Source organism: Heterodontus francisci, chromosome 8, assembly GCF_036365525.1.
Source record: "Heterodontus francisci isolate sHetFra1 chromosome 8, sHetFra1.hap1, whole genome shotgun sequence".
Taxonomy (NCBI): domain Eukaryota; kingdom Metazoa; phylum Chordata; class Chondrichthyes; order Heterodontiformes; family Heterodontidae; genus Heterodontus; species Heterodontus francisci.
In genome coordinates this window covers 8,035,881-8,050,773 of record NC_090378.1, presented here as the reverse complement: position 1 = coordinate 8,050,773, position 14,893 = coordinate 8,035,881, and the positions used below count along the sequence as shown (strand labels likewise).

Here is a 14,893-nt window from a genome sequence, read left to right as displayed (position 1 = left end):
AGCATGCCGTATGCCTTCTTGACTACCTTATCCACCTGTGTTGCCACTTTCAGTGACCTGTGGACCTGTATGCCCAGATCTCTCTGCCTGTCAATACTCCTAAGGGTTCTGCCATTTACTGTATACTTCCCACCTGCATTATACCTTCCAAAATGCATTACCTCACATTTGTCCGGATTAAACTCCATCTGCCATTTCTCCGCCCAAGTCTCCAACCGATCTATATCCTGCTGTATCCTCTGACAATCCTCATCATTATCTGCGACTCCACCAACCTTTGTGTCGTCCGCAAACTTACTAATCAGACCAGCTACATTTTCCTCCAAATCATTTATATATACTACAAACAGCAAAGGTCCCCACACTGATCCCTGTGGAACACCACTAGTCACATCCCTCCATTCAGAAAAGCACCCTTCCACTGCTACCCTCTGTCTTCTATGACCGAGCCAGTTCTGTATCCATCTTGCCAGCTCACCTCTGATTGCGTGTGACGTCACCTTTTGTACCAGTCTGCCATGCGGGACCTTGTCAAAGGCTTTACTAAAGTCCATAGAGACAACATCCACCGCCCTTCCTTCATCAATCATCTTCGTCACTTCCTCAAAAAACTCAATCAAATTAGTAAGACACAACCTCCCCTTCACAAAACCATGCTGTCTCTCGCTAATACGTTTGCTTGTTTCCAAATGGGAGTAAATATTGTCCCGAAGAATCCTCTCTAATAGTTTCCCTACCACTGACGTAAGGCTCACCGGCCTATAATTTCCTGGATTATCCAGTGGCGCAGTGGTTAGCACCGCAGCCTCACAGCTCCAGCGACCCAGGTTCAATTCTGGGAACTGCCTGTGTGGAGTTTGCCAGTTCTCCCTGTGTCTGCGTGGGTTTCCTCCGGGTGCTCCGGTTTCCTCCCACATGCCAAAGACTTGCAGGGTGATAGGTTAATTGGCCATTATAAATTGCCCCTAGTATAGGTAGGTGGTAGGGAAATATAGGGACAGGTGGGGATATGGTAGGAATATGGAATTAGGGTAGGATTAGTATAAATGGATGGTTGATGGTCAGCACAGACTCGGTGGGCCGAAGGGCCTGTTTCAGTGCTGTATCTCTAAACTAAACTAAACGCTTCTTAAACAAAGGAACAACATTGGCTATTCTCCAGTCCTCTGGGACCTCACCTGTAGCCAATGAGGATGCAAAGATTTCTGTCAAGGCCCCAGCAATTTCTTCCCTTACCTCCCTCAGTATTCTAGGGTAGATCCCATCAGGTCCTGGGGACTTATCTACCTTAATGCTTTGCAAGACACCCAACACCTCCTCCTCTTTGATAATGAGATGACTGAGACTATCTGCACTCCCATCCCTAGGCTCATCATCCACCAAGTCCTTCTCTTTGGTGAATACTGATGCAAAGTACTCATTTAGCACCTCGCCCATTTCCTCTGGCTCCACACATAGATTCCCATCTCTGTGCTTGAGTGGGCCAACCCTTTCCCTGGTTACCCTCTTGCTCTTTATCTATGTATAAAAAGCCTTGGGATTCTCCTTAATCCTGTTTGCCAATGACTTTTCATGACCCCTTTTAGCCCTCCTAACTCCTTGCTTAAGTTCCTTCCTACTGTCTTTATATTCCTCAAGTGCTTCATCTGTTCCTAGCCTTCCAGCCCTTGCAAGTGCTTCCTTTTTCTTTTTGACTAGGCTCACAATATCCCGTGTTATCCAAGCTTCCCGAAACTTGCCAAACTTGTCTTTCTTCCTCACAGGAACATGCTGGTCCTGGATTCTAATCAGCTGACGTTTGAAAGACTCCCACATGTCAGATGATTTACCCTCAAACAGCTGCTCCCCAATCTAAATTCGTCAGTTCCTGCCTAATATTGTTATAATTAGCCTTCCCCCAATTTAGCACCTTCACCCGAGGACTACTCTTATCCTTATCCACAAGTACCTTAAAACTTATGGAATTATGGTCACTGCTCCCGAAATGCTCCCCCACTGAAACTTCGACCACCTGGCCGGGCTCATTCCCCAATACCAGGTCCAGAATGGCCCCATCCCCAGTTGGACTATCTACATACTGTTTCAAGAAGCCCTCCTGGATGCTCCTCACAAATTCTGCCCCATCCAAGCCCCTAGCACTAAGTGAGTCCCAGTCAATTTTGGGAAAGTTAAAATCACCCACCACTACAACCCTGTTACCTTTACATCTTTCCAAAATCTGTCTACATATCTGCTCCTCTACCTCCTGCTGGCTGTTGGGAGGCCTGTAGTAAACCCCCAACATCGTGACTGCACCCTTCCTATTCCTGAGCTCCACCCATATTGCCTCGCTGCATGACCCCTCTGAGGTGTCCTCCCGCAGTACAGCTGATATTCTCCTTAACCAGTAATGCAACTCCCCCACCCCTTTTACATCCCCCTCTATCCCGCCTGAAGCTTCTAAAGCCTGGAACATTTAGCTGCCAATCCTGCCCTTCCCTCAACCAAGTCTCTGTAATAGCAACAACATCATATTTCCAAGTACTAATCCAAGCTCTAAGTTCATCTGCCTTACCTGTTATACTTCTCGCATTGAAACAAATGCACTTCAGACCACCAGTCCCGCTGTGCTCAGCAACATCTCCCTGCCTGCTCTTTCTCTTAGTCCTACTGGCCTTATTTACTATGTCCTCCTCATTTACTTCACTAGCTGTCCGACTGCTCTGGTTCCCACCCCACTGCCACACTAGTTTAAACCCTCCCGAGTGACGCTAGCAAACCTTGCAGCCAGGATATTAGTGCCCTTCCAGTTTAGATGCAACCCGTCCTTCTTGTACAGGTCCCATCTGTCCCTGAAGAGAGCCCAATGGTCCAGATGTCTGAAACCCTCCCTTCTACACCAGCTGCTCTGCCACGTGTTTAGCTGCACTATCTTCCTATTTCTAGCCTCACTGGCACGTGGCACAGGGAGTAATCCAGAGATTACAACCTGAGAGGTCCTGTTTTTTAACTTACTACCTAACTCCCTGAACTCCCACTGCAGGACCTCATCACTCTTCCTGCCTATGTCGTTGGTACCAATGTGTACCACAACTTCTGGCTGTTCACCCTCCCCCTTCAGAACTCCCCCTGTCCGTTCAGGGACATCCTTAACCCTGGCACCAGGGAGGCAACATACCTTCCTGGAGTCTCTTTCACGTCCACAGAAGCGCCTATCTGTGCCCCTGACCATAGAGTCCCCTATAATTATTGCTCTTCTGCGCTTTGTCCCTCCCTGCTGAACAACAGTGCCAGTCGTGGTGCCACTGCTCTGCACCTGGCGGAAACCCATGCAGTCACAGGGAAAACTTGCAAACTCCGCACAGGTAGTACCCAGAACTGAACCCAGGTTGCTAGAGCTGTGAGGCTGCGGTGCTAGCCACTGCGCCACTGTGCCTTTGTCATGGTCCTGTAGTTTTTTTTCTGAGAATATGCAGTTTGCCTTTAAGGTTTGCAGAGGATCAGTATTGCTTTAAGAATCGGCAAGCCTCAGGAGTTATTGAAAGGTGCATTTTTGGTTGCCGTTAGAAACAGCCATTTGGAGACTGCAATTCGTTACCATAGATACAGCCACTGGGAGTGAGTAGCAAGTGATACATGTGTTACAATTCAATTTTGAACTGGCTTTTTAGTTGAAGACAGTTTGTTCTAACAGAACTCACAGACAGAGGACACAGACAGCTGTGGTGTTTAGCACACCCGAAAAAGAGCTCTCAACCTTTTAAACTGAAGGAATAGGATCTTTTTATTATCTCTCAAAATTCTAAAAAAAAGTCAAGCCAAAACAGAGATCTCTGATAATTTAAATTGAAGAAAGGGAGGTTAGACTGTGACAATCTTTTATCCCTCAAAAACTCTAAAGTCAGCTTGATTCCATTGAAAGAGTTTGCAAGTCGTTAATTGTTGAAATTCGCTGGAGAAGGAAAGCATCATCCACTGCTGAAGTTAGACTACGGACTGTTCTACAGTGGAAGAATCTTTTTTCCCGCATCGTACGACTGTGAGGACTTCAGGCAACATTGGACTGTAAATTTGCGAGGACTCTAATTTTTTCTATTTTAAATGTTGTTTATATCTTCATAGTGTTTAAGAATTTAGTTCTTCTAATTAAAGAGTTAATTTGTTGATTTAAAGACACCTGGTTTGGTTAACCTCAGTTGGGGGTTCATAGATGGTACAATTTGGCTGGGTCTTTCTTTAATTTGGAAAGTTTTAAATGAAATGTTAGGCGATCTGTGGAACGACAGGATTGAATTAACAGTGCATTTCTCCCACCACAATCAGAATCATATATTTTGATTGGGGGCTTTGACTGGAGCGGTCGGTCGTAACACCTTCTACATGTTTCCTTTTCAAATATTTATCCATTTTCTTTGAATAGATCTTGCTTCCATCATTGTTTCTGGTAGGGTATGGCATGTCCAAATAAACATTGCCATAATAAATATATAACCTCCTTATCCCTCCCATCACACTTTTTGGGACAATCTAAAACTTACAGCCTTCCACTTACTGAGCAACGAGTGTAATTTTTCCTTGAAAGCCTGCCATAACTTTGAACAGCCTGGTAAGCGATGGTTGGGATCCTTCTACCAATTGACATGACCAAAAGGAGGAAATATACCGTCCTCAGGAATTCCATTGGGAGTCCAGGTTGAGAACCTGAAGATATTTTTGATGGAAGATTGATGGTGAACTGGTTTTTTGGGGTAGAAATCTCTAAAGGAGTGGACTTTTAAAGTAGCATGCTGTTCCTTCCACTTGAATTACAAATGTGGCTCATTTTGGAGGCATTTTGCGTACACGATGTTATCAACTCTATCAAACTGATTTTTGGAAATTTGGATAATAAATGTTGGATAAAGCTTATTGTGTTTTATTTTGCAGCCTGAGTTAGATCCTGCACCTCCTTGTGAGGTACCCATTGCTCATCACTGCGCAGTGTCATCAATAGAACATGGACACAAATCACTGATTACTGATTTATACTGGCTGCCAGACCATTTTGAGGTAAGGGAACATTTCATTTGAAACTTGATGGTTTTTATGACTTTACTGTTTAGTGGTTATGTTACGAGTAATCCGAAGGGCTGGACTCACGATAAGGAAGACGTGAGCTCAAATCCCATCGCATCAGCTGGGAATTTAAATTCAGTTAACTAAATAAATCTGGAATTCAAAGAAAAATAGCTAGTATTAGTAATGGTGACCATGGAGCTATCAGATGAACCCATTTGATTCAATCATGCCCTTTAGGGAAGGAAAGCTGCTGACCTTACCCAGTCTAGCTGATATCAGACTCCAGACCCACAGCAATGTGGGGCAGAATTTTATCAGCCCTCTACAAATGGACAGGGGCCAGGTGTGTGGGGCGGTGGGTGTGGGACGGAGGGTGTTGGTCGGGTGTTAGTATGCTCGTCACCTTCCCGACATCTTTGAATTTTGTCAGGGACAGTGAAGGTCAAGGACGGCCTTCCCACTCAGAGGCCATTAAGTGGTGAATTAATGGCCACTCGAGGGCCTCTTTCCGCCACCACAGTGCAAACAGGCAGCCTCCCTGCAGGCTGGGTGGGGGTGGGAGAGGTGCCTCCTGCTTGAGCAATCTGTGATACAAGGAGGGCCCCCAAGCAGCAAAAGCCTCCCTGGTGCCAACACCCTCCCCCACTGTCCTCAACAACCACACCCCCTCTTTACCCGACTCCTTGCCAGGGCCTGCCTGCCTGGCCCCAGCGAACCTTTTTTTTATTTGTTCCTGAGATGTGGGCGGCGCTGGCCAGGCCAGCATTTATTACCCATCTCTAATTGCCCTTGAGAAGGTGGTGGTGAGCTGCCTTCTTGAACCGCTGCAGTCCATGTGAGGTAGGTACACCCACAGTGCTGTTAGGGAGGGAGTTCCAGGATTTTGATCCAGTGACAGTGAAGGAACGGCGATATAGTTCCAAGTCAGGATGGTGTGTGACTTGGAGGGGAACTTGCAGGTGGTGGTGTTCCCATGCATCTGCTGCCCTTGTCCTTCGAGGTGGTAGAGGTCGCGGATTTGGAAAGTGCTGTCCAAGGAGCCTTGGTGCGTTGCTGCAGTGCATCTTGTAGATGGTACACACTGCTGCCACTGTGCGTCGGTGGTGGAGGGAGTGAATGTTGAAGATGGTGGATGGGGTGCCAATCAAGCGGGCTGCTTTGTCCTAGATGGTGTTAAGCTTATTGAGTGTTGTTGGAGCTGCACCCATCCAGGCAAGTGTTCCATCACACTCCTGACTTGTACCTTGTAGTTGGTGGAAAGCTTTGGGGAGTCAGGAGGTGAGTTATTCTCTACAGGATTCAGTATTTATGTGACTGGTCCAGTTAAGTTTCTGCTCAATGCTTGTTAATTGTATGTAAATTGTGTTTAATTAGATATAGGTGGAGGTCATTAATTAAGGTTTCACTTGAGCACATATAAAGAGACACCTACTGAAACTGTGAGGTGGTTGAGTTAGGGGTTTCTGAGCCCAACCAACGTGAAACTGCTTGCGCACACGATGGGTATGCAGGAACATCCCGAAGGACTGGGACTAGCAAGTACAAATGGTATGGGAAGCAACAAATAACTTTTTAAAAATGAGTGTAAGAATTGCTTCCATTAATGTGCGTAGCATTAAATCTACTACGCGATGTGTTTCAACCTTGGATTACCTCGCCAAGGTCAAAGCCGACCTACTGTTTCTGCAGGAGTGTGGAATACCACACCTCAGCACCTACAGGCAGTGGTCGCGATGGTGGTCCCACGGGCCATCGATCTGGTCGGGGGGTAATGATTGCCGTTCCTCCGGCCTGGGTATTCTGCTGCGGGGAGGTAACTTCACCATCTCCGAAGTTAAGGAGGTGGTGGGCGGTCGCCTCCTCGTAGCAGACGTGATGTACAACAACGCTCCGCTCCGGTTGATCAACGTGTACGCCCCGGTACAACGCAGCGAGCGGCTGACCGTCTTCCAGCAGCTCCCTCTGCTGCTGGCGAGGTCCAGGCCGGTCATCCTAGGCGGTGACTTCAACTGCATCATCGATGCGGCTGGACGATCCGGCAGTGACGACAGCAAACTGGACGCTACGTCCCGATTCCTAATGGAAACAGTTAAAGATGGCAAACTGCACGACGTCTTCAGCAAACCTGCAGACGGAGCACAGCGCAGATACACATGGTCAAGATCGGACGGGTCTGCCCGTTCCAGGATTGACTTCCTGTTTGTGTCCCGTGCTGTCATGGTCGGATCCACCGACGTCAAGCCGGTGTTCTTCTCGGACCACTGCCTCTTACTGGCCGACTGTCACTTACAGGACGACCAGCGGGTTGGCAGAGGGACATGGAAGCTCAATGCTACACTGCTGACCCCAGAGAACGTTGAGGAACTCAAAAGGGATTACAAAGGTTGGAGGACCGTGAAACCCCTCTTTGAGTCTCCAGTTCACTGGTGGGAAGCGATCAAGGAGAACATCAAGAGGTTCTTTATCTTCAAAGGTGTTCAGAGGGCGAGAGAGAGACAGAGGGAAATGTCCCGACTCCAGAAAACTATGCAAAATCTACTCCGGTTGCAGTCAATGGGGGTCGAGGTCAAAGAGGACCTCCAAGAGGTGAAGAGCCAGCAGGCCTCGCTCTTTGCCAAGGAAGCCTCCAAGATCATCTTCCGGTCCAGAGTCCGTTCCATCGAGCAGGATGAGACGTGCTCGCGTTACTTCTTCCAAAAGGTACACAGAGAGAGCTCTGTTATCAGTAGCCTGAAGGAAGAAGATGGCTCGGTAACGTCTTCGCAGTCCGACATACTAAGGATCAGAAATTCCTTTTATGTTGGGCTGTATGACGCGAAGCCCACAGACAGCAGAGCCTCCCAGTCCTTCCTGTCATCTATCACAGAGGTCTTAGATGACAGCAGGAGGGAGAGATCGGACAAGCCGCTAACTCTGGACGAGCTGACAAAGGCCGTCGAGTCCTTCGAGACGAGTAAAACTCCTGGGAGCGACGGCTTACCGGTCGAGTTGTACTCGGCCCTGTGGGACTGGGTCGGCCCGGACCTGCTGGAAGTATACGAGAGTATGCTCCTGGCCGGCAGCATGTCAGAATCCATGAGGAAAGGCATCATCACCCTCATTTACAAGCAGAAGGGGGAGAGGGCAGAAATCAGAAATTGGCGGCCCATCTCACTGCTTAATGTTGACTACAGGATTCTGTCCAAAGTCATAGCCAGTCGAGTCAAATCTGCTCTGGAGTCGGTGATTCACCCTGATCAGACCTGTACTGTACCCGGCAGGAAGATCTCTGATAGTCTCGCGCTACTCAGGGATACGATCGCCTACGTGCGGGACAGGAGGGTGGACACCTGCCTCATCAGCCTGGACCAGGAGAAGGCTTTTGACAGGATATCGCACACCTACATGATGGGCGTGCTTTCCAAAATGGGGTTTGGGGAGGGAATCTGCAATTAGATCAAACTGCTCTACACAAACATCAGTAGCGCAGTCTCAATCAATGGGTGGGAATCGGAAAGTTTCCCGATCCAATCTGGAGTCAGACAGGGCTGTCCTCTCTCCCCTGTCTTGTTTGTTTGCTGTATTGAACCCTTTGCTGAGTCCATTAGGAATGATGCAAGCATAAGAGGGGTGACAATCCCAGGCAGCGGAGGCACTCAGGTCAAAACCTCCCTGTACATGGATGACGTCGCCGTTTTCTGTTCGGATCCGCTGTCTGTGCGCAGACTGATGAGCATCTGTGACCAGTTCGAACTGGCCTCGGGAGCCAAAGTTAACCACGGCAAGAGAGAGGCCATGTTCTTTGGGAACTGGGCTGACCGATCCTTTGTCCCCTTCACCGTCAGGTCAGACTACCTGAAGATACTGGGGATATGGTTCGGAAGGGCCGGGGCATGCAACAAAACCTGGGAGGAGCGAGTAGCCAAGGTACAACAAAAGTTGGGCATGTGGGGGCAGCGATCTCTCTCCATTGTGGGTAAGAACCTAGTCATCAGGTGCAAGGTGCTCAAGTTGTTGCTATACGTGGCGCAGGTCTGGCCCATACCCCACTCCTGCGCTGTGGTGGTCACCCGAGCCATTTTCCGCTTCATCTGGGGATCTAAAATGGACGGGTCCGGAGGGACACGATGTTCAAATCTCTGGATAAGGGCGGGAAAATGTACCCCATGTGGCCCTCATCCTGATGACCACCTTCGTGTGCGGCTGCATCAATCTGTGTGTAGACCTCCAGTACGAAAACTCCAAGTGTCACTACGTGCTGAGGTTCTATCTGTCCCCGGTGTTGCGAAGGATGGGCCTGGTCACATTTCCACGGAACGCTCCATGCAGTTGGACCGTGCCGTACCACCTATCCTTCGTGGAGCAGTTTCTGCGGGAAAACACCTTTGACCACCGGTCCATCAGGCAGTGGTCTGCACGGAATGTCCTCAAGGCCCTACGGGAAAAGGAGACGGTGGATCCTGTCGGATGGTTCCCCGCGCAGACCGCCAAAGTCATTTGGCGGAATGCCTCATCACCAGAACTTTCAAACAAGCACCAAGATGTAGCTTGGCTGGTGGTGAGAAGGGCCCTCCCCGTCAGATCCTTCCTGCACACCCGAAGTCTCGCCCCCTCCGCGCAATGCCCCTGCGGTGGCTGTGATGGGGAAGAGACGGTTGCCCATGTACTCCTGGAATGTGTCTTTGCAAAGCAAGTGTGGAAAGAGATGCAGTGGTTTTTGTCAAGGTTCATCCCAAGCAGCTCTGGAACACAGGAGTCTGTGCTCTACGGGCTATTCCCAGGGACACACACCAAGACAAACATCGACTGCTGCTGGAGGACTATCAATTCGGTGAAAGACGCCCTTTGGTCTGCCCGAAACTTGCTGGTCTTCCAGCGTAAAGAGTTGTCCACCACCAAATGTTGCGGATTGGCACATTCCAAGGTCCAGGTCTACGTGCTGAGGGACGCACTAAGGCTTGGGGCAGCTGCAGCAAAGGCTCAATGGGGAAAGACCACAGTGTAAGGTCCCCCCACCAAGCTGAACTGAGGGGCTGGATCCATGGGAAACCCCTCGAACTGTATCGGGAAAGTTTTTGTGTCCTGTAAAATGTAAAAATGTATATGGCATGACAAATGTGAAATGGAAGGGTTGTGAGACAACTCATGTTTGTATTGAAGGAAACTGATCTCCCTTGCAATGTTTGTATTTTTTGGTGCTGTTTGAAACTGTTTGGAAATGTATTTTTCACAGATTTTTATGAATGAAGTATATTTTGGAAATAAAAAAATAAAAAAAATCTTTCACCAACTGGCTTTCCGAAAGAGAACATGGAATCAGAGAATCGTTGCCTAACTAATGGCAGGAAACTAAGAAAAAAAAAAATCAGGCAGAAGACTGCAATCCTAGTAGCTATTGTGAAAAATGGCAGAAAGCAATAGTTGGGCTATGATTACCTCCAATGTTCCCAGAGTCTGAACCATATGGCCAGGAATGAAGTGGATATGTGGGCAAGGGTTCATAGAATCATCGAAGGTTTACAGCACAGAAAGAGGCCACTTGGCCCATCGTGTCTGTGCCAGCAAAAAATGAGCCACCAGCCGAATCCCACCTTCCAGCATTTGGTCCGTAGCCCTGCAGGTTACGGCACTTGAGGTGCATATCCAGACACCTTTTAAGTCAGTTGAGGGTTTCTGCCTCTACTACCCTTTCAGGCAGTGAGTTCCAGACACCCACCACCCTTTGGGTGAAAAAAAATTTCCTCATCTCCCCTCTAATCTTTCGACCAAGTACTTAAAATCTATGCCCCCTAATCACTGACCTCTTTGTTAAGGTAAATAGACCCTTCACATCCGCTCTATCCAGGCCCCTCACAATTTTGTACATTTCAGTCAGATCTCCCCTCAGCCTTCTCTGTTCCAAGGAGAACAACCCCAGCCTCTCCAATCTGTCCTCATTGCTGCATTTTTCCAGTCCTGGCAACATCCTCGTAAATCTCCTCTGTACCTTCTCTAGCGCAATTACATCCTTTCTGTAATGAGGTGACCAGAATTGCACACAGTACTCAAGTTGTGGCCTAATCAATATACAGTTCCAGCATAACCTCCCTGCTCTTATATTCAATACCTCAGCTAATAAAGGAAAGGATTCCATATGCCTTCTTAACCACCTTATCGACCTGTCCTGCTACCTTCAGGCATCTGTGGACATTCATTCCAAGGTCCCTCACTAACTCTAAAATTCTCAGTATTCTCCCATTAATCATGTATTCCTTTGCCTTGTTTGACCTCCCCAAATGCATCACCTCACTATTTCTCCGGGTTGAATTCCATTTGCCACTTTTCTGCCCACCTGACCAGTCTATCAATATTTTCCTGCAGCCTGCAGCTATCCTCGTAGCTACCTACCACACGGCCAATTTTTGTGTCATCTGCAAACATCTTGATCATGCCTCCTATGTTTACGTCCAACTTGTTAATATATACCACAAAAAGCAAGGCACCCAGTACTGAGCCCAGCGGGACACCAGTGGAAACAGCCCTCCAGTTGCAAAATCACCCATCAATAATTATCCTTTGTTTCCTGCCACTGAGCCAATTTTGTATCCACCTCACTACATTACCCTGGGTTTTATTTTTTTTAACCAGTCTGCCATGTGGGACCTTGTCAAAAGCCTTGCTAAAATCCATGTAGACCACATCAACTACACTACCCTGATCTATCTTCCTTGTTACTTCTTCATAAAATTCAATCAAGTTAATCAGATAAGATCTTCCCTTAACAAATCCATGCGGATTGATTAATCTGTGCTCTTCTAAGTGAAAGTTTATCCTGTCTCAGAATTGATTCCAATAATTTGCCCACTACTGAGGTTAGACTGACTGACCTGTAATTATTTGGTCTATCTTTCGCTCCCTTTTTAAATAAAGGTAAAATGTTAGCAGTCCTCCAATCCTCCAGCACCATACATGTGTCTAGTGAGGACTGGAAAATGATGGACTGACCTTCCACTATTTCCTCTCTGGCTTCTTTTAACAGCCTGGGGTACATTTCATCTGGCCCTGGTTCCTACCAAAGAGGGTCATAGGGAATGGAAAGGCCCTGGTAAGGTAACAGGTTGTGATGGTGAGACAGTAGTTATCAAACTTGGCAATCAATTGTTAAAGTTCATTCTTCACAATTAATCAGGATTAATTACAAAACCTCAGACTCTGAGCAGCTGGTAGAGGTAAACGAGGCACCTTTACCTCAAATGTTCATGTGCTTTGTGATGAAGGTCCTGAGGAATAGAATACAGTAGATCAAGGGCTGGATAGTGGTAATGTGAGTGAACATGACATACAGGACAAAGCTATCGCACCCAGTTGCCAGATTGGATCCACTCGTGTCACATATTCCAGAGGGGTCTAGTGAATGGAGGGATGTGACAATTGTGGGGCATGCAGGAAAAGCTACTGGCAAGTTTAAATATTGGTTGAATGTTCAGGACGATGGTCAAGAAGCGAGGTCTATGGACTGGCAGAATGAGGTGAAAGAGTGGAGAGTAAGAAAGCACCGTGCAAGTTCGAATAGTGGGTCTGAAAGTGACTCTTGCATCAGAAAACAATCACATACTGGAGAAAGAGCCAGCAATAGTGCGAGACAGCGAGCTTACAGTAGTAGTCCCGAAAGACATCAAAGTACTAGTCGAAGCCATAGCTTGAACAGATTACACAATGAAATGAAGTCTACAGAACAGTCTGGGAACAGAACTAGAAGCAGAGGTCCTCATGATTGTGAGGCTTTGGTGGCTGCCAATAAACTTGAGGATAAACTAATAACAGAGTCAAAACAAAAGGAGTTGGAGAGAGTTTGGAGTTTATTCTGAGTACCAGATAGGTGACCTGCAGCCTTGTCACAAAGATGGATTTGTACTGAAAAAGTCCTTCCCGATGGAACTTCTAAGGCTAAAGCAAGGCTAGTTGAAAGGGGTTTTGAAGCATGACTACCGATGTTAGAATGGACTCTCCCACAGCTGGAAAAGTAATCTGGAAAATCATTTTAACTCTTTTCATCACATATTCATGGGAGTGTAGATCCATTGACATAAAAGCTGCATTTCTGCAGGGTGATGCTTTTCTGAGAGAGTGTTTCTGAAACCACCCAGAGAGGCAGCAGATGCGGAAGGAAAACTATGGAACAAATATGTCTATGGCCTGAATGATGCTTCCAGTGTGTAGTGTCATCCAGTGAGGTCTGTTTTGCTGAAAATAGGTTGTATTCAACTAAAATGTTTTATTGGTATCATAAAGGGAAACTGTCAGACATCTTCATGATGAATGTTGATGATTTCTTTTGGGGTGATACTGTGGAATTTAAGAAATGTGTTATTAATAAGATTAGAGTAGAATTTAATATTGGGAGTCAGGCTTCTGGGGCTTTTAAATAAATTGATTTAGATATTAAGTAGAGCAGGAGGCTGGAATAACTTTAAATCAACAATCCTGTTAAGAGAGTGTTCCTCCCATCCTGGTTAATTGTGCTAGATCATCACAGAAAGATGATGATGTATCTAAAGAAAAAACAGAGCAATTGTGAAGTTGAACTGGTTATGCTCTCAGACTAGACCAAAAGCTAGTTTTGGTGTGTTGGAGTTAAGAACTATGATGAAACACCCAAAGGTTGAGAATGTGTTTGAGGGAAAAATAAAACTTTCAAAAAATTACATCTGGAGAAATGTGTACTTAAGTTCCCATCCTTAGGTGACCCAAAGAACATGAAACTAGACATTTTTGATGATGCTTCACATGCTAATCTTCCTAATTGGTATTCAAGTGCAGGGGTGAAAATGGGAAAAGTTGTCCTTTAGTTTGGGAAGCTAAGAAAATAAAAAGGGCTGTTAAAAGTACTTTAGCTGCTGAAACACTGGCTCTTGTAGAGACAGTGGATGTGAGATTCTATTTGTCAACTATTTTAAGTGAGATTCTATACAAGGGGCGTACTGAAGATAAGATAGCCATTGAATGTTATGTAGATAATCATTCCTTGTGGGATAATGAATACTCTACAAAAAGTGTAAGTGAGAAAAGGTTACTGATTGACATTGCTGGCTTGAAACAAATTAAATGGGTTGATGCAAGTCATCAACTGTCTGATTGTTTTACAAAAAAAATGCTTGTATGAAGAAATTGTTGGGGTCCTAGACGAGTTTTCAGCACCTTGCTACATGGGCGACTTATAGCTACCAGGAAAAGAAGCTCAATAATTTCCATCTTCACTGTCTGTGGCACATTATCATATCCTGGCAAGACAAAATCACAAATCCGGCAGACCTCTTAAAGGCACAGTTCCCAAATGTGTTGGCACTAATCAAACAGAGGCAGCTTTGGTGGATTGGATACGTCCGCAGATGGAAGACAGTCGCATGCCCAAGGACCTCCTATATGGTGAGGTAGCCGGGGCCAGATGACCAGTGGGACACCCAAAGCTCTGCTTCAAGGTTGCTTGCAAATGTGACATGAAGGTCCTAAATGTCGACTGTCATCTCTGGGCGTCACTAGCTGGTGAATGAGGAAAAATGGCGACACATCCTGTGGACTGGTGTACACTACCATAATGACCAGTTGCTACAGCAGCTTGACACCAACATCAAAAACAACAACTCACAGCATCACTTGTGAGCTTCATGGAAGAACCTGCCTCTCCATGATCAGCCTTCACAGCCATCAGCAAAGGTGCACCAAGAGAAGACACCCCACCTAAATGGATTGTTTGCTGCATGTCCATCATCGTTCATAGATGGAAGGATGCCAACCATTGAAGCTAGAGGAGGGGCAAGTCGCAATGTAAGGCTTTGCACTGAATATAGAAGTTTTTTTTATTTGTTTAGAAATTTTGTTTGTACATATTAACATTAAG

The 14,893-nt window shown here is 46.6% G+C and overlaps 1 protein-coding gene across 4 annotated transcripts in view; it reads left to right on the top strand.

Moving 5' to 3' along the window:
• The window catches only part of dnai3 (dynein axonemal intermediate chain 3), a 132,902-nt gene that overhangs the window by 72,567 nt on the left and 45,442 nt on the right, over positions 1 to 14,893 (top strand). For all 4 annotated transcript variants that reach the window (XM_068036333.1, XM_068036332.1, XM_068036331.1 and 1 more), the window contains one exon: positions 4,906 to 5,028. In XM_068036333.1, the coding sequence (XP_067892434.1) occupies positions 4,906 to 5,028 (123 nt within the window). The remainder of the gene's footprint in view (positions 1 to 4,905; positions 5,029 to 14,893) is intronic.